The 19,901-nt window shown below is 40.7% G+C and overlaps 1 protein-coding gene across 1 annotated transcript in view; it reads right to left on the bottom strand.

The window, feature by feature from the left end:
• RHOBTB3 (Rho related BTB domain containing 3) overlaps positions 1–5,993 on the bottom strand; it is a 67,093-nt gene extending 61,100 nt beyond the window's left edge. The window contains exons 1-3 of the mRNA XM_049868392.1: positions 5,222–5,993; positions 4,815–5,040; positions 399–585 (exon numbers count right to left, since the gene is read on the bottom strand). Coding sequence (XP_049724349.1) covers positions 399–585; positions 4,815–5,040; positions 5,222–5,223 — 415 coding nt within the window. The 5' untranslated portion in view covers positions 5,224–5,993. The remainder of the gene's footprint in view (positions 1–398; positions 586–4,814; positions 5,041–5,221) is intronic.
• Between the last annotated feature and the right edge of the window lie 13,908 nt (positions 5,994–19,901).

Here is a 19,901-nt window from a genome sequence, read left to right as displayed (position 1 = left end):
TTCAGCTTATTGATGATCTAAAAGTCCTGCTCCCAAGCACATATCCTTATGTGTACAATCTATCCTTCTCACTATGACAGATGTTTAGATTGCTAAAAAATAGTTTTCCAGAGCTGTGTCAGCCTACTACCTCTTATATATCAAAAGAACACAATTACTGGCTACTGTGGATGAGCAGTTTAGAAGACATATTGTATCCATCAGAACCACGGAAGCTTCAGATACTCTCCTCTGATGTTTCATTAGCATATCCAATGACAGAGAGACAGCAGCTGGTATTTGAATCTGGAGGCAACTTCTGTTTTTAAAAACCTGTATTCATCATTAATAAACTTAGCTCTATTAAAAGTAATGTGGTACCTGCACTCTCATTATAATACAGAAATTTAAATACTCACCATTTTGTCTGGTACCAACAGCAGCAATGATTACTGGAACTGAATTTAATGCTCTTTTTATCACTGGAATATAGTTATCCTTTACTTCATGGAATGAAAACTTGTCATTTACATTGTATTTTATCACAATGATGTCAGCGCCTCCAATTAGATTTCTAGAGGTGTACCAATCACTGTCAAAAATATCCTAAACCAAAATGCAAATAGCAGTCTTTAGTTTACCTGTCGTGAAATCAATCGTAAAATCAACTGTAACATATTAGTTTAATTTTGCTATATTTTAATGTTTGCAATTCATCAAGTAAACTTAATTTTTAAATAAGTAACCACAAAAAATTAAAATGTTTAAAGTCTGTCAACTCAATTTTTTTTAATTTTTACTTAATTCATTTAGCCTAGAAAAAATAAAAAAAACAGAAGATCTAGAAAATTTCTGAGAATCTGATTAAACGAACAACCTCTTTCAATACTCTATTAAAAACAAACATTTTGGTTTAAAGTTATGTACGCTTTTATCACCTAATAATTTCAAGTATGTAACACTAGGCATTAGATGCAATGCACTAGTATGAGTGTAGACACTTCAAAGGATTTTGTGTAACTCAGTTTGATGCTGCAGGATTGTTCAGTGTTTTGATGATGTAAATCAACTGTGAATTCTGGGTCGTTTCAAATATTTCATCCATATTTCCAAAATTCATATATGCTTTTCAACTTTAACCATTCTTTGGACAATACTGTATGTGTGTAGTGTATCTGTATGTGCGTGTGGGCGGGGGTGGTTTATGCCTCTGAAAGGGACTGTGAATGTTATTAAGGGGTTAACATGGTAAGGGTTACATCTGCACTGAATGTATATTGCTGTAAGTGAAAAGTTCAGGATAAACCTCTCCATCTCTCACAAGTACACTCAAAGGACGAGTACAGAAGTTATAAATATGAATACCCTTTTGAAAATGGGATGGATACAGCATTTTTTAAGTTAAAAAAAAACTGGCAAACTGTGAAATAAAAACACCAAAGGCAAAGGTCTGCGCTGGGCAGGGGACCTAACAGTGGGTGGAAGTGGAGTAAGACACAGCAAGAAACGTGAAAGCTTCCCAACAGAGTTCTACTCTAATTTCTAAGTCCCAAACCAGAAAACCTCTTCAGTTCCAACTGTTATATTACTCAAGTTCAGATATATAAGTATGACAAAGTATACAAGTGTAACAAAGAGGGGAAAATCAGATGACTGTGATAAAAAATTAAATATACGCAGGACCAATATTAAACAGCTATTTCACTCTGAGAGAACAGATTAAAATAATTTCTCTTTGCATTCCAGACAGTTTGAAATTCCAGAGTGACCAGAAAGGTATATGTGGGGAAGGGTAGGAAAGGAGACATTTAAGGAAAGCTGTCATGAAAAAATGGGTACTGGCACCATTAATACTGTGGTACTCAGGATCTGAAGACTATAATTGTATTTGTAATACAAATCAGAGCTTCAAATACTGTACACACAAAAAATTGTAAATGTATTACCTGGTTTTTCTTTTTTGGGGGAATATTTTTGGTGAACAGGAAAAGATACAGAAATGTGAAATGAAATAACAGTGTAACTACACAGGAAAAGGGAGTGGGTTGAAGAGATCTATACTAAATAATGAGCTACATCTAATAAATTGGAAACACGTTTATTTAAAAAGCGCCAAGTATATAGGGCAAGGATCCTGGGTAAGACTAAGGATCTACAGACAAGAACCAGGAAAGAGAAGCACAACTATCTCAATCCGAGTCTAAGACAACAATGCATTTTTTCCTCAAACTATGTCAAAGTGCTCCATTTGTTTCCAGAATTATGAAGGAAATCAAATTCTCCCACCCTTTGTAATTCAGTTCCAGGATTTCCTCTAGGGGGTTATGCAACAGAAGGCTTGGAGCCGCATTTGGAGAACTGAACTCATCTTTTGAAAAATCACTTTTAAATACCTTTAAAAATACTTTTTTTCTAAAAAATCTGAATTTATATAGTGAACTTTATTCTGCTTGACCGTGAGACTGCAAATACAGCACCTACTAAGTACTAACATCACCGCCTCAATGAACTTTGTGTATATACTGAATGATGTGCAGGAAAACTTTACTGTTGCTGAGTACAAGTGATACACGGCTAAAGTAGCAGTAAATGCTCATTTATCAGAGCAGCTACCACTTACGGAGCATCCACCACGTGCCAGCCGCTATCCTAAGAATTTTACGTGTGCTATCTCATTGAATCTCATTGAATCCTTACCACAGCTCTAGAAGACAGGCAATATAACGCTGAGAGATGATAAATGACTTATCAAGGACACACAGGCATCAAGTGGCAGTGTGGGGTTCTAAAATCAAGTTCTTTTGATATCAAAATCTGTGCTCTCTCTGCTTTGCCATATTTAATGCTCTGATTCAGTACATATGACAAATATCAGCAGATGAATACAATCAACTTTAATATCTCTGATGAGCTTTCCTTACCACCAAAAGAAGAAAAGCACTTTATAAAGCGTAATCCTAGAAATGTATGCTATTATGCCTGCTGACCATTATGACCTAGAAAATTGTACCTGGTTACAAACTCAGTGCCTTAAGCAAGGCCAGAGACTAGCCAAACAAAAACTGATTAGCGTAATAAACCATAACACTCAGTATATGGCAAAAATCCAGGCCAAAGAGGCTTACTTAAATCCATTTGGAAGATTTCATTTACTATACACAATACACGGGGTCACCAGTACTGCTTTTTGCTAAATTAACAACATAAACAGGAAGCGGTTAACAGCTCAGAGAAAAAACAAGAAACGCGAGTCTAACATGCTAATTCAGCTTGTTTTATTTTCCCTACATTTATTTACTCTACTAACTCACGTGTTCAAATGCATGTTGAACCAGTAAGTTTGTAGGCAGTAAGATTCTTCACAATGAAAGAGATGAAGTAAAAAAAAGTGTTTCATGTGTTTGCATGGACTCCATCAAATAAGTTCTCTACCAATACTTCTTATGGTCAGCATCACCACTGTCATAATTAGGGATTTAACAGCAACGCTGTTATTGAAAAAGCCTGGTTTTCATTTATTTTAGCCACTTTCCCTTGTTGTAATTTGCCATCGAGTCAAATCCAACTCATAGTCACCCTTATATGACAAAACAGAACTGCCCCATAGTGTTTCCCAGGCTATAATCTTTACAGGAGCAGATTGCCAGGTCTGTTCTCCTGAGGAGCTACTGGTGGGTTCTAACTCCTAGGCATCTGTTCCGATAAAGATTCCAGCCTTGAGAAGCTTATGGGCCAGTTCTAATCTGTCCTATGGGGTTGCTATGAGTTGGAATCAACTCGATGGTATACAACAACTACTAACTTTCCTTTAACTGAAAATTTATACAGGCAAATGATCTTTTCTTTCATAATATGGAAAACTACATATGAAACTTCTCTATGGACATTGTACACACTTCTTTAGAAAGTGGTGCTAGTTCCTATTGGCCCCCATTAAGGTTTTTTTTTTTAATTGCTGTTTGAATGCAAAATCTCATTTAATGTTAATCTGCGTATTTTCTTTTCAGACACTGAATTTTCTTGTATTATAAAATTCAATCTCTAAATGCAATATAATTCCAATTATCAGTAAAAAATCCAATTTTCAAAGATTAAATGAAAACGTTCAAAATATAATGTTATTGCATACTGGAAACATTTATGTGTGCGAGGAAGTAGATTCCTTTCTCCTTTTACCAAACAGTAATTACATTGGAATTGATCAACTGTTACAATTTATTTCGATTACTCCAAATTTTTTCAAAATTAATTCTAAGCACCAGTAACAATATCTCTCATTTATGTATCACTAAAAGCAAATGGCCAATATATTAACAGCATCTGCATTATTCAAAATAAAAACACTGATTTAAAATTTTCAGATATAGATAACACTAAAAATGAACCGTTTAAAATTAATTCTCAGCCCTGTCTTTTTCCCCTTTCCAGAGATCCTATTTCTGAATGGCCCCAGTCAAAACGTTTTTACATTATCACCCACTGGGTAGGCATGAAAAAACATAGCTGTCTGCTGGTGAAACTTAGTGGCCCCTTCCCTTGGGGTTGGCACATTCAACTGTCAGCTGCCTACCCAGGGACGATCCACAGCGGTGAAGGGTAGGAGTAAGTGCTTCACATTCCCACTGGGGCTTTTTGCCTTCCAAGAGTGTTCTCTGACTGGGCTGCCCCCTGCTCAATGAAACAAAGAACCAAAGATTTTCCCCCAAAATGTTTAAAAACTCTACCCAGGTGACCCAGACACTCCACATTCAGGGAAGGGGCAAAGAGGAAGGAGAAAAAAAAAAAAAAAAGAAAAACTCCTTTGGCCTCGGCACAGAGCAGCTGCTGCCGCTTACCCAGACAGGACAGTCGTGGACCACCAGCTTGACATTCCCAAACGCGCTGGCTTGATACTCGGTGAACACGGGGCGCGCAACCGTGCTGGTCGCGTTCAGCAACAAGCTGCTTTCGTCCCCCGAGACGAGAGGGCTTCTCCCCAGGTAAGTGCGGATGAGCCCCGACGGCCGATTGTCCTGGTGAAACGCGTCCCCCTCGTTCCCCAGCGCCACGATGTGAATGGACCTACATGGTCACAGAAGGGAGCCAGAGGAGAAAAGGACCACGGTCAGCTCGATTGTTCACTTTAATGGGAACAGGAAGTGCGGGGGCCAGACGCGCGCCAAGGATAGGCACGAGCCCCTCGCCTAGGCGCAAGACACGCGTTCGGGGTACAGACAATGGCAAGACCGCGACGCGTACGTACATGATCTCAAATCCACGGGCGGGGCGGCAACTCGGAGAAAAGCGGCTTCTCACGGCCTCTCAGGGCCCGTCGGCGGCGTGTTTACCCGCAATCCGCTCATCCCCGGCCGCGTCCCCCTCGCGCGCCTCCACCGCGGCGCCGCCGACGCAGAGCGAGGCCGCGCGAGCCAGGAGGCGAGCGAGCGAGCGAGCGGGGAGGAACGGGGCGTACTAGCCGGCCGTGTGCGCGCCGCCAGCCAGTCAGGAAGTGCCCAGGAACGGCCCGGGCGGCCACCGCCGCGAGTCGCCGGGCGCGGGGCCGCGCTGCAGCCCCTCTCTGCAGACCCGAGTAGATTCCGCTGACCGCAGCCCCCTCTACACTACACCTCCTCCGCCGGGCAGCTGTCGCCTCCTGCTGCTGCTCCTCCTCCTTCTGCTGGAGGGAGGGAGTGAGGGGAAAAGCAGGGGCCTCCGCCCCCTTGACGGACAGGGCGGGCGGGCGCGCACGTGTGGGTCCCCGCAGGCTGGTGGACGCGGGGGACGCGCTCCCCTCCGAGGCCCCGGAGCCGCGGCCAGATACAAAGGAGCGGCCGGCGCGGGGCGCCGCGGGAAATAAATTAACAAATAAAACGCACAAGACCTGGAGCTCGCGGCAGCCTATCCGCCTGCAGCAAGTTGGTTCAACTCTGAAGGGCCTGTGTAACCAGAGCCAAAGAAAGTGGGGTGGGGCGGTGACGCCCCTGGTCAACTAAAGTCCAAAAAAAGAGGTGAAGGAAGCTTAGGATTCAGGCCGGTTTGCTCCGCTAGCAACCCGGTTTTTCTTCCCCTACTTGGCCTTGACCGAAAGTATTTTACCACGTCTGCTGCTTTGTCATTTGTCAACATGCACTACAGCTGTTTTCTAAAAGCATACTCGTGAGAAAAAATAAAGGCAACATTCATGCTGATGCAGAAACGATTCTTTGTTCACAAGTCAAGCAATTTGCTAATGTCGCTTTTAAGGGATTATTTACTATTTCTAGCTACTTTTGGCATATTCTACCCAAATTGTAGTAACTGCAGGATTTCTTTTTTTAAGTGTTGGGGCTTTTATTGTGATAGCTTTTAAAAGAAGTTATGTGTGAGGTATTTGATGGGTTTGCAAGCTAAGTGCTAGTGTACCTGGAGATTTCTCAATAAACATTATGGCTACATATTTAATAATAGCTTCTCAGACCAACTGAAAAAAATCATGACCATCCTAATGCAAGGATAATTTAGATTATTTTATGATAAGGCACTTAAGTAAAGGTTATGAATGTCCCCAAAGGACCTCGAACTACCTCAATGCAAATGAACAGTGGAATTCACTACTAAAACCAGGAAGAAGGGCCAGGGGTTACTGGGGGCTCAGCTTCTCCATAAATATTAAAATTCTTACTAGTGCTCTGAGTTGAAAAAGTTCTCATTTATCCTTTTGTTGATTTATTTTGCCCTACTTTGAAATCATGCTCTTTCTTTTCTCAAAAGAGCTATTTTGAGGGTATGAAATACTAGGTACTGAGTAGGGCAGTGAAAAGGCTAGGGTATGAGGCCTTGGGAATGTCTACAATTTTTTATTATGAGCCCTTATTGCTCAGTTGAAAGTAATAGTTTAATACTCAGGTAGGACATAATAGGAGGCATTCTGTGTGTGGTCGCTGATTTTTTTAATGTAATTTCCCTTTGCACTCAGTATGCTTTCTCTTTTAGTCTCTAGAACCTAACTACCCTGAGAAAATCAAGAATACAGGATCACGTTTTCTGTTATGTCAACAGAAAATGTACTTCTTTGTTAGTCCCTTCCAATAACCCACAAGTCAAAACAAAGGCTTTAGAAGTGTGGCAACTGAGAGTGGCAGGAATTCATTCTTCCCTCAGTTACTGAGTATGGGAGCCAGGCCCATGCAGGTAGACATGGGGCATACTAAGGTAAATGACCAAGTCCTTGCGCTTGAGAAGGTAAGTCTATTAACAGTCACTAGATTGTGAATATTAATGAACCCAGTCCTTTTGAAAACAAGCTGGTCTTTAAATAATTATAATACAGGCTTATGCATTCAGTAATAGAGGTAAGAATAAATAAAGGTCAGTGAGCATTAAAGAGATCTGTGTTTCTATGTCATCATAGAGGAAGTAACCATTGACTTAGGTCTTAAAAGATGAGTTTCTAGATTTGGAGAAGGAGGAGGTTGGAAGGGAATGAGTATCAGGCGAAGGGAATGAGTATCAGTCAAAGGGAACAGAATCACTTATAAAGGTGTGGAGACGTGGAACATCATGGATGGCTTAAGCAGGGACCCATGAATGATGTAGTATTGTCTGCAAATTCTTATATTAAGGAAGGCAGAAAAGAAAGTGGTGGAAGCTTCACAAGAGATTTCAAAACTTAGACCTGGCGATGGTCAAGTTATATGGAGACCCCCCGGTCTAGACCAGTCTCTGTGTATGTGACAAAGCCTAGCTAAATGCTCGTCAAACCTGTTTTCTTTTCTACAGCCCATAAACTATATTTTCCAATACTTTTGCATGTAGATAGGACTAGGTGATTTGTTCTCACCGATGGAATATGATCCCTGCTGTGGCAGTTAAGAGCACTGCCGTCTTCACTGTCTTTAACCTTCTGTCTCCTAACTGGATGAAGCCAGGTCAGCCTGGAAGCCATGTGCTTGAAGATGTTGGAGCTGCAGCAAAGAAGAAACCTGGGTTCCTGAATGACTCGTTACAGCAGAGCCTCCTCACAGCATACATTGTACTGTGATATAAAAAAATCTTTATTGAAGTAAGCCAGATATTTCGGGGTCAGCTATTACAGCCGCTAGTGCAACTTATCTTGGCCAATACAATATCATACATGGACCATCTTCTGATCTCTTAAAGATCTTTTTCATGTTTTTTTTTTTTAACATTTTATGGTGTTTTAGGTGAACATTTACACAGAAAATTTGCTTCCCATTCAACAATTCACACACAAATTGTCCCGTGACATTGGCTGCTATCCCTGAAATGTGTCAGCACTCTCCCCATTTCCACCCTGCCTTCCCCGTTTCCATCCCTCCAGTTTCCTTGCTCCTCCTTGCCTTCTCATCTTTGCTTTCAGGCAAATGTGGCTGCCCATTTCGTTTCCTATAGTTGATTGTTCTAAGAAGCACATTCCTCACTGGTGTTGTTTACTTTATAGGCCAATCTATTACTTAACCGAAAGGTGACCTCCAGGAGTAGTTTCAGCTCCACATTTAAAAGGTGTCTTAGGGCAATAGCCTCTGGGGTTTCTCCAGTCTCCACCAGTCCAGTAAGTCTGGCTTTTTTTTTTTTTATGAGTTTGAGTTTTACTCTACATTTTTCTCCCATGCTAAAAGGGAACTTCCATGGTTACCCAGATCAGAGCAGTTGGTGGTGGTGGCCGGCCACTATCTAGTTCTTCTGATTTCAGGCTTGAGGAGGTCGTGATTTCTGTGGACCATTGGTCCTGTGGAATAATTGCTTCCTTGAAGCTTTGGTTTCCTTCACTCTCCTTTGCTTTAGACAGGAAGAGGCCAATAATTGCATCTTAGATGGCCGTTCGCAAGCTTTTAAGACCCCAGAAACTACTCACCAAACTAGGATATAGAACATCATCTTTATGAACTATGTTATGCCAACTGACCTAGATGTTCCCTGAGACTATATCCTTTAACCTTCAAGCCCAGTAACTCAGTCCCATGAGGTGTTTGGAAATGTCTAAAAAGTATCCATAACATGCCCCCTCTGTGCTCTATTATATATATGGATATATATGCAGCACATACAAATATGTATGTACAGATGCCCACAACTATACTGTAAATGCACATCCATGTACTTCCATATGTCCTCCCTCACCTAGATAGCATACCTATCTACTTGTGTAACCACTCACAAATTTTTGGTTGTTAATACTATGTAGCAGAATTGTATATGTTACAGCATTTACCATAGTTGTCCTTTATTCTTGCATACCTCTTAGTGTCATTATTTACCTTGGTCGCATTATGCTGACTTCTCCCATATTGTGTATTGCCTTTCCCTTCACCAGAATTAACAGGTGCCTACTATCTAGTGAGGGGTTCTCCCTCCTTCACCCTCCAAACACTGATAACGATCAAAGAATTTTGCTTTCTGTGTATAAACCTGTTCTTTACTTTTTATAAATGTGGTATCATATGTTTGTCCTTTTGTGATTGACTTATTTCACTCCACATAATGTCCAGATTCATCCATGTTAGGTTTTGCAGACTCATCATTATTATTTACCATTGCATGGTATTCCTTTGTATGTATGAACCATATTTTGTTTATCCATTCATCTATCGATGGGCACTTAGGTTGTTTCCATCTTTTTACTACAGTGAATGTTTTTTAATGTCCAGATTCATCCATGTTAGGTTTTGCAGACTCATCATTATTATTTACCATTGCATGGTATTCCTTTGTATGTATGAACCATATTTTGTTTATCCATTCATCTATCGATGGGCACTTAGGTTGTTTCCATCTTTTTACTACAGTGAATGCTGCTGCAATGAACACAGATGTGCATATGTCTATTCATATCACTTCTCTTATTGCCCTAAGATATATACCTACGAGTGGGATTGCTGGATCATATGGTATTTCTATTTGTAGCTTTTAGAGGAAGCACCATACAATGTTCCATAGTTGTACCATTTTGCAATCCCACCAGCAGGGTATAAGAGTTCCAATCTTCCAATGACCTCCACAGCATTTGCTGTGTTCAATTTTTTTTTGATCAGTGCCATTGTGGAAGGGGTAAGATGGTATCTCATTGTGGTTTTGATTTCCAGCCGTCTGATGGCTAAGAAACACAAGCCTCTTTTCATGGGTTAGCTGCCTGATCGTCTTCTTCGTGAAGTGTTTGTTCATATCCTTTGCCCATTCCGTTTTATTGGATTGTTTGTCTTTGTGTTGTTGAGGTGTTGAAGTTTTCTACATATTTTAGAGATTAGATCCTTGTGAGATATATGTTGCCAAAATTTTTTTCCCAGTCTGTAAGTTCTACTTTTACTCTTTTGGTAAAGTCTTTTGATGAGCGTAAGTATTTAATGTTTTGATAAACCACTTATCTAGTTTATCTTCTGTTGTTTGTACATTTTTAGTTATGTTTGATAGTGTATTTTTGCCATAAATCAGGACCCCTAGCTTTGTTCCTGTGTATCTTCCAGGAACTTTAGAGTTGTAGGTTTTACATTTAGGTCTTTGATCCATTTTGCGTTAGTTTTTGTGTATGGTGTGTGGTATGGATCCTGTCTTATTTTGTGCAAATGGATATCCAGCTTTGCCAGCACTGTTTGTTAAGGAGATTATCTCTTCCCCACTGAATGGACTTTGACCCTTTGTTCAGCTGTCCACAGCTGGAACGATTTACTTCTGCGTTCTGAATGCTGTACCATTGGTCTATGTGTGTGTCATTGTACCAGTATCAGGCTGTTTTGATTACCCTGGCTGTAGAGTAAGTTCTGAGATGGGGAAGCTTGAGGCCTCCTACTTTGTTCTTCTTCTTCAATAATGCTTTAGCTATTCAGTGCTTCTTTTCTTTCCATATGGAGTTGGAAATTAGATTTTCCATTTCATTAATCAAAGAATGTTGTTGGGATTTGAATTGGGATTGCATAGTATCGATAGACCCCTTTGAATAGTACTGACATTTTCATAATGTTAATTCTTCAAATCCATGAGCTTGGTATGTTTTTCCAGTTGTCTAGGTCTCTTTAGATCTTTTCAGCTTCAACTTGAACTTGCATATGAGTAATTGATGGTCTGTTCCGCAGTTGATCCCTGGCCTTGTTCTGACTGATGATGTTGAGCTTTTCCATTGTCTCATGCCACAGACATCGTCCATTTGATTTCTGTATTTTCCGTTCGTGGTTTATGTTGTTGAAAAAAGGCATTTGCAATGAAAAAGTCATTGGTCTTGCAAAATTCGGTCATGTGATCTCCAGTATCATTTCTATCACCCAGACCATATTTTCCAACTACTGATCCTTCTTCTTTGTTTCCAACTTTCGCATCCCAATCACCAGTAATTAATGTATCTTGATTGCACGTTTGATCAATTTCAGACTTCATAAGTTGGTAAAAATGTTCAATTTATTCATCTTTGGCATTAGTGGCAGATGCATAAATTTGAATAATGGTCATATTAACTGGTCTTCCTTGTAGGCATATGGATGTTATCCTATCACTGACAGCATTGTACTTCTGGATAGATCTTGAAATATTCTTTTTGACAATGAATGTGACATATTTCTCTTCCTCTTTGTCATTCCCAGCATAGTAGACCATGTGATTGTCTGATTCACAATGGCCAATACCATTCCATTTCAGCTCACTAATGCCTAGGATATCAATGCTTATGCCTTTCATTTCATTTTAGCCAACTTCTAATTTTCCTAGATTCATACTCTGTACATTCCACATTTTGATTATTAATGGATGTTTGCAGCTGTTTCTTCTCATTTTGAGTCATGCCATATCAGTAAATGAAGACCCCAAAAGCTTGACTCCATCCATGTCATTAAGGGTGACTCTACTTTAAGGAGGCATCTCCTCCCCAGTTGTATTTTGAATACCTTCCAACCCAAAGGCTCATCTTCTGGTGCTGTATCATACAATATTCCACTGCTATCTATAAGGTTTTCACTGATTACTTTTTTTTTAAGTGGATCACCAGGTCTTCCTAGTCTTTCTTAGTCTGGAAGCTCAGCTGGAACCTGTCCACCACGGGTGACCCTGCTGATATTTGAAACACTGGTGACATAGCTTCTACTAACACAACAACATGCATGCAGGAAGCATCAAAAGGAGATGGTGGGAAGACACAAAGTCACTGTACCAAAAAGAATTTGTTGATGTTCAACCATTTCAGGAGGCAGCATATGATCAAGAACTGATGGTATTGGGGGACGAAGCCCAAGCTGCACTGAAGGCATTGGCAAAAAACAAGGCTCCAGGAATTGATAGAACACCAATTTTGATATTTCAACAAATGGTTGCAATGCTGGAAACACTCATTCGTCTATGCTAAGAAATTTGGAAGACAACTACCCTGACCAACAAACTGAAAGAGTTCCATATTTGTGCCCATTCCAAAGAAACGTAATCCAACAGAATCCAGAAATTATCAAACAATATCAGATACAAGTAAAGTTTTACTGAAGGTAATTCAAAAACTATTGCAACAGTACGTCAACTGTTAACTGCCAGAAATGTGAGCCGGATTCAGAAGCGGATGTGTAACAAGATATCACTGCTGATGTCAAATGGATCTTGGCTGAAAGGAGAGAATACCATAAAGTTGTTTACCTATGTTTCATTGACTATCCAAAGGCATTCAACTGTGTAAGTTCATTGCTGTCATTTTGTTATAATTTGTGTGTGTGTGTGTGTGTGTGTGTTAATGGTTTCTTTGTTCCTCTTAATTTTCTGTGCTGATTTCTTTTTGTATACAGGTTTTCTTTTCTTATCAATCGTTGTTGTTTTTGTGTTTTCCAAGCCTTTTTGATTTTCATCTTTATTTTAGTGAGTAGATTTATTACTTTTCTTTGTGGTTACCCTGAAGTTTACCACAATTTTTTTAAATTTAAAGCAGTCTGTTATATCTTGAAATCATCTTATTTCCTCCCCATATGGAAGCTGTATAGCTACATCTTTTATTCCCCCTTTTTGTTTTGAAGTTGTCATCATTTACAACTTAACTCCTCTGGTTCCCTGTAGTCAGGTTTTAGCTTTATTTTGCTTTTGTGAAGTCTTTATCTGAGTTGGTATCTGGGTGATACTGTATCTTTATCTCAGTTGCTGTCTGATGTCATTGGTTCTCTATCTGAAGAACTAGCTTTAATAATTCTTGTAAGGCATGTCTGATTTTTACAAATTCCCTTAATTTTTGCTTATCTGGGAATGTTAGTTTCACCATCATTTTTGAAAGACTATTTTGCTGGATATATGATTCTTGGTTGCATTCTTTTCCTTCAGGATTGTATATATGTCATCCCGCTGCCTTATTCCCTCCATGGTTTCTGATGAGAAATCAGCACTTAGTCTTATTGGTTCCCCTTTGTAAGTGATATTTCATTTTTCACAAGCTGCTTTCAGAAATCATTCTTTGTCTTTGGTTTTAGAAAGTTTGATTACGACACGTCTTGGTGAATTTTTTTTTGTGGGTGTGTGTCTATTCTGAATCGGGTTTGCTGAGCTTCTTGGATGGAAACTTTCTCATCTTTCATGATATTTGGGAAGATTTCAGCTGATATATCATCAAAAATTTTCTCTGTACTTTTTTCCCCCGTCTTCTTCTGGAATTCCTATTATGCATAAATTATTCTTCTTATGGTGTCCCACATAACTCTTCGTCTTTCCTCATTCTTTTTTCTGATTGTTCCTCACACAAATTAGTATCACAGTATTTGTCCTCCTTTTTGCTGATTCTTTGTTCTGTTGATTCAGTTCTGTGTTCTATGTTCTTCCACTGAGTTATTTATTTATTTCTGATATTTTATTGTTAATCTTCTGAATTTCTAGTTGTCATTTTTGTATGGTTTCTAATTGTGTATTGAGTCTGTCATTTTATTCTTGTATTATTTTCCTGAATTATTCTAGGATTTTTTCTGTGTTTTCCTTGATCTCTTTGGGGGTCCTAAAAATAAATCTTTTGAATTCCTTATCATGTAGTTCTATTATTCTTTCTTCCTCAGGAATATTTTCTTTCCCTTTGTCTTGCTCACCTGTTTGAGACATCTTGTCTTTTTTTTTTTTTTTAATATGATATGTTGTTGTCTGCCGTCTCAAAGGCATTAAGGTATTATGTATTTATTTATTGATTGATTGTATGTTTGTTTTGTCCTGATTTTTTCTTTTATTTTATTTTGGTATATCAGGGCAGGTGGGGCAGGCATGCTCCACTTATCACTGGTCTGGCGGCACAGGAGCACTCACTACCTGTCCCTGGATGGGATGGGCCATGGCAGGCATGGCAAGGGTGCATCACTGGTCACTGGGTGTGCTGGGCAGCAGGGGACAGGCTGGGTGGGTGCCAGCTGCTGCATGTCATTGGCCCAGGAGCATAGGAGCATGCAATGGCACTCATTGTGGGCAGGGAGGTGGGTGGGGTGGTGTAGCAGCTGACTGGCAGCATGAGCATACTCATTGCAGCTCATTCTGTGGGTGGGGCATTGCATGGGGGTGTGTGACAGAAGACCAATGGGGCAGATGCACTCACTGCTGCTCACTGAGTGCCACTCATTGATGATTTGTGGCAGGCTACCTGGGATGTGAGAGAGTTCTCCCACTTGCCAGAGGGGTGAGGTGGCATGCAGAAGGTGGTGTGGAAGGTGACTGGCAGCACAGGAGTTCTCTGTCACTCGCTGGGTGGGCAGGGTGGTGGGCAGTGGGGTGGTGAACAGGGAAGAGGGAGAAGGGGGGACTCGTACCATGGTCCCCAGGTGGGTGGGGTGGCAGTGGGGGTGCGGGCTCATGCCACTACTCACCAGGAGGGGGGGCATGCTCCTCTGGTAACCAGGCATGGGTGCCTGGGAACATCTTGTTGGCTGTAGCCAGCAATCGGGACCTGGCCCCAACCTAGTATGAGGAGCAGATGCCCAGAGTCTGGTCAGGTTGGGGAGGGGAACACCTGCTGACACTCTATGGATCTATTACTTTGTGTATGCCACCTATCCTAATGGTCAGGGACCGCCTCTGGTGAGTAGTCCTGTCTTTAGATCCTGGCTCCCTCCCTGCTCTGTGAATCCCAGGATCTCTAGAGCTCTCACCCTCCTTCCTGTACTTTCCCTCCTTAGAGCTGGTTCATGTCCTGCTCACCTTCCTTCACAGGGTATGTCTACACAGTTTCTCTGTCTCCTATTGGGAATTCTGTGAAGTTGCCTTTCTGTGATCCTCACCCAGGATTGCTGCTGACTTTGTCTCAAGATGACCACGCTGTGACAAGCTGGCTGGCAGGGCACCTCCGCTCAGTGTCTCTCTTTGTTCACTGTTTTTGTTTAGTTTCTTCTTCCAGTCCATATTTGATCTAATTCTTTATCCTTCCATTTGAAGCTTAGGGTTTCAGGATTGTCATCTGTATGTTTCACTTGGTTTCTCATGTCTTTGCTATAGGGGACAGCATGGTATGTCTAAATAAGCAGCCATCTTGGGCCCTCTTTGTAGTTATCTTCTTCTTTTTTTTTTTTTAATTGTGTTTTAGGTGAAAATTTACAGCTCAAGTTAATTTCTCATACAAAAATTTATATACATATTGTTATGTGACCGTAGTTGCAGCTGCTATAATGTGATGGTACACTTTTCCACTCCAGGTTTCCCGTGTCCATTCAACCAGCTCCTGTCCCTACCTGCCTTCTCATTCCACCTCCAGACAGGAGCTGCCCATTTAGCCTCCTGTATTTACTTGAACTAAGATGCATACTCTTCATGAATATTATTTTATGTTTTATAGTCCAGTCTAATCCTTGTCTGAAGAGTTGGCCTCAGGAATGGTTTTAGTTCTGGGTCAACGGAGAGTCAAGGGCCATGTCTTCTGGGGTTCCTGTAGTCTCAGTCAGACCATTAAGTCTGTTCTTTTTATGTGAGTTTGAGTTCTGCACGGCACTTTTCTCCTGCTCTGTCAGGGCTTCTGTGTTGTGTTCGTTGGTGGTAGCCAGGCATCATCATCTAGTTCTTCTGGTCTCAGGCTGATGGAGTCCCCGGTTTATGTGACGCTTTTTTTTTGGTTTGATATTTTCCTTGCGTTTTTCATGTTCTTCATTATCCTTTGCTCCGGGTAGGTTGGGACCAATTGATGCATCTTAGATGGCTACTCACAAGTTTTAAGACCCTAGACGCCACTCACCAAAGGGGATGCAGAACATTTTCTTAACGAACTTCGTTATGCCAGTTGACCTAAATGTCCCCCAAAACTATGGTTCCCAGACCCCCACCCCTGCTACTCTGCTCCTCAAAGTATTTGGTTGTGTTCAGGAGACTTCTTAGCTTTTGGTTTAGTCCAATTGTCCTGACTTTCCCTGTATTGTGTGTTGTCCTTCACTTCACCTAAGATAATTCTTGTCTACTATATAGTTAGTTAGTGAATTCCCCTCTACCTCCCCACCCTCCTAACCATCAAAGAATATTTTCTTCTGTGTTTAAACCTTTTCTTGAGTTCTTCTAATAGTGGTCTCATACAATATTTGGCCTTTTGAGACTAACAAATTTCACTCAGCATAGTGCCTTCCAGATTCATCTCTGTTGTGAGATGTTTTGCAGATTCATCATTGTTCATTATCATTGCATAGTATTCCATTGTGTGTATATACCATAACTTGTTTATCCATTTGTGTGTTGATGGGCACCTAGGTTGTTTCCATCTTTTTGCTATTGTGAGCAGTGCTACAGTGAACATGGTTGTGCATATATCTATTCATGTGACGGCTCTTATTTCTCTAGGATATATTCTAAGGACTGAGATTGCTGGATCGTATGGTACTTCTTCTATTCCTAGCTTTTTAAGGAAGTGCTGAATCGATTTCCAAAGTGGTTGTACCATTTTACATTCCCACCAGCAGCGTATAAGAGTTCCAATCTCTCCGCAGCCTCTCCGACATTTATTATTTTGTGTTTTCTGGATTAATGCCAGCCTTGTTGGAGTGAGACGGAATCTCATCGTAGTTTTAACTTGCATTTCTCTAATGGCTAATGATCGAGAGCATTTCCTCATGTATCTGTTAGCTGCCTGAATGTCTTCTTTGGTGAAGTGTCTGTCCATATCCTTTGCCCATTTTTTGTTTGGGTTATTTGCCTTTTTGTTGTTGAGATTTTCCAGTATCTTGTAGATTTTAGAGATTAGACCCTGATTGGATATGTCATAGCCAAAAAATTTTTCCCTGTCTGTATGTTGTCTTTTCACTCTTTTGGTGAAGTTTTTGATGAGCGTTTAAGCGTTTGATTTTTAGAAGCTCCCAGTTATCTAGTTTCTCTTCTGGTGTTTGTGCATTGTTATGTTTCATATTCTGTTTATGCTTCAGAGTTATCTTAACACTGTTTTTTAATAGTCATTTCCTTTTCATTTTAGATTTTTATTTCATTCATAAATTTGTAGTTTCCTTCCTTAGCAGCTGTAAAAATGGCTTGGGGGCGGTATCTGACCTAACTTCACAAGGGGAAAGGAGAATCAAGATCAACAGCCCAAAGCTGATTCTCATGAGGTGGGTTTCAGACATGCCCCCTCTCTCCACCATCTTTACCAGCTCTAACACCAACAGTCCCTCCCACAGCACTCTCTACTTCTCTGCTGAGTTTGATAATTCATTGCAATGACCACACAGAACTCACAGACCACACTCACGATTATGGAGTATATTAGGGAAATAACAGTTACAATTCAGGCCCAGGGACACTCAAGGATACATTCTTCCATCAGGACAGCGTCTTCCCAGCCATGCTCACTGGCACGCCTCTCCCTGGCCCTAGGCCTCTTCCCAAAGGCCCTCAGCTCTCTCTCTCTGTGGGCCAGGAAGCCTGCTGCACTGTCTCTTAATGCTGGGTCTCTGCTGCCAAGTCTTTGCTGCCACCGCTTCTCACCATCTTCAGGATTACTTCTCTCTCTCTTTCTCGACCTCCTGCTTCCAGGAGTTTCTCAGCACAGGGATCCGGGGTCCAAAGCAGTACTCTCCACTCCTGACTGCTCTTTGGTGGTGGTAGGATCCTCTTCCCTGCTCTGGAACTGGCTCTCTTTTAAGGCAAAACTGAAGAATCTCCTTCACCTGGGTGTGAGTTACAAGGCCATTGCTAGAACGGCCACACACAAAAGTAATTAACTGCATCAGGGCAGTATATACAAAATTATTACTGTTTCCAGAGTCTAATAAACTGGATTATCAAACTCCTCCACCCTCAAGTTAATTGGGCTATACACAGGAAGGGCCTCTGGCCAAACAGTATTTTTTCCTCTTTTTAGTGGCTAACCTGTCAGCATTTTATATTCATTCTGTTAGATATTCTTATCCCTGGATAAAATGTAGTTACGTGTGTGAGGTAACTCAGTGAACTATTACTATCCTCTAGACTATGAATATCAATATACCACCCTCAGAAAGACATGTTGGTTCCTTAATAACTAGAGAGGAAGCAAGTTTTGGTAAGGGCAGGGCTGGAAAACTAGGCTTGCCACAAGATTTTTCCAACTATGAGAAAAATAGGTTTCCACAGAGGAACCTTCAAGTTGGCCTGAGGAGGCGAGCAGGAGGGATGCCTAGTGGGTAGAGAGTTCTAAACCTCCCTCCCATCCAAAGTCAGCCAGAGCAGTGTTACTGCCATCATTTATTTGTTTGTTTTATATTAGAGTTTCGGGCTCATTTTCATTTAAAAAGAAGGTGGTTTCTAAGGTTGAAAATAAAGTTTTTCAAAACGGTCTCAAAGTGGAGTGCAGAAAATGAGCCCTGAAATTCCTAAATAAAGTATTTGAACTTCTATTTACAAACGCAAGTATTTTTTACCAAAAAGAAAGGAAAAGAATTAAGCTTTACTGATATTTCATGTGAGGACTGGCACTGGAACCCCACCTGACACGTAAGTGAGCACACAGGGCCTTCTGGGGGAATGGCGGGAGCATTACCGCACAGAACTATGGGGATGGGGCTCTGTCCTTTGTTCACATTTGACGTATTGCCACAGGTTGCAGTTTCTGTATCTAGGTAAATGGATATGTGGGTGATATTGAAGTAAACAAACTGTTACAACAGGGACCAGTGGAAATAGTGTTAATAATGCAAGAACAGGCAAGTACAACTGGCAGAGCTGATATTTCTGACATCCTTTGGCAGACACATTGCAAGGTGAAAATGAGATGACTAGTCAAATCTGACAAGCAGTTGGCCAAAATAAATTACAAAGAAAACTGTTTTAAATGACTTTACATCCAGTTTTGTTCTAATATCTGTCCCATAGGGTCGCTATGAGTCAAAATCAACTCCATGGCAATGGATTCGCTAACAGGGAGCCTGGGTGGTACAGGTGGTTTGCAATCGGCTGCTAACCTAAAGGTTGGCGATTCAAACCTACCCAGCAGCTCCACAGAAGAAAGACTTGGTGAAGTGCTTCTGTAACAATTACAGCCAAGAAAACCCTATGGAGCACAGCTGTACTCTGTAGTATATGGGGCTGCCATGAGACAGAATTGACTCCACAGCAATAGGTTTTTTTTTTTGTCTTTGATAGCAGTGAACCTCACTCTAAGTGTGCATTATGGCTTGACCTGTTAGATAATGATATTCTGAAATGCTTACGGTTAGCAAGCCATTTAAAAACTAAACTTCCAAAAATGAAGGCAAAACTCAATAATGTGTCTAGCATGTTTAAGTAATGTACTATTCTAGCCAATATTTTAAATAAAAGTCACCAATTATAAATGCTACAAAGCCTCTTCTGAGCTTTCTGAAAAATAAAGTCACAAAACAACATACCATTGGAGAAATGGTTTTTCTTCTTGCCAAGATAAAAATAAAAATGTCTGAAATAATATATGGAATGCAAATGGGAAAAAAAAACTGCATCCTTTTTTCAGAAAATACCTTCAGAATATGCACGTAAAACATTGCTAAAGCCCCGAAGAAACAAGCATTGGAAACAAATCATGCAATGTAGGAAGTTTACTGTAAGGTTCA

This window comes from Elephas maximus, chromosome 2 (genome assembly GCF_024166365.1).
Source record: "Elephas maximus indicus isolate mEleMax1 chromosome 2, mEleMax1 primary haplotype, whole genome shotgun sequence".
NCBI classification, from domain to species: Eukaryota; Metazoa; Chordata; class Mammalia; order Proboscidea; family Elephantidae; genus Elephas; species Elephas maximus.
This window is presented reverse-complemented; position numbering and strand designations above follow the sequence as displayed.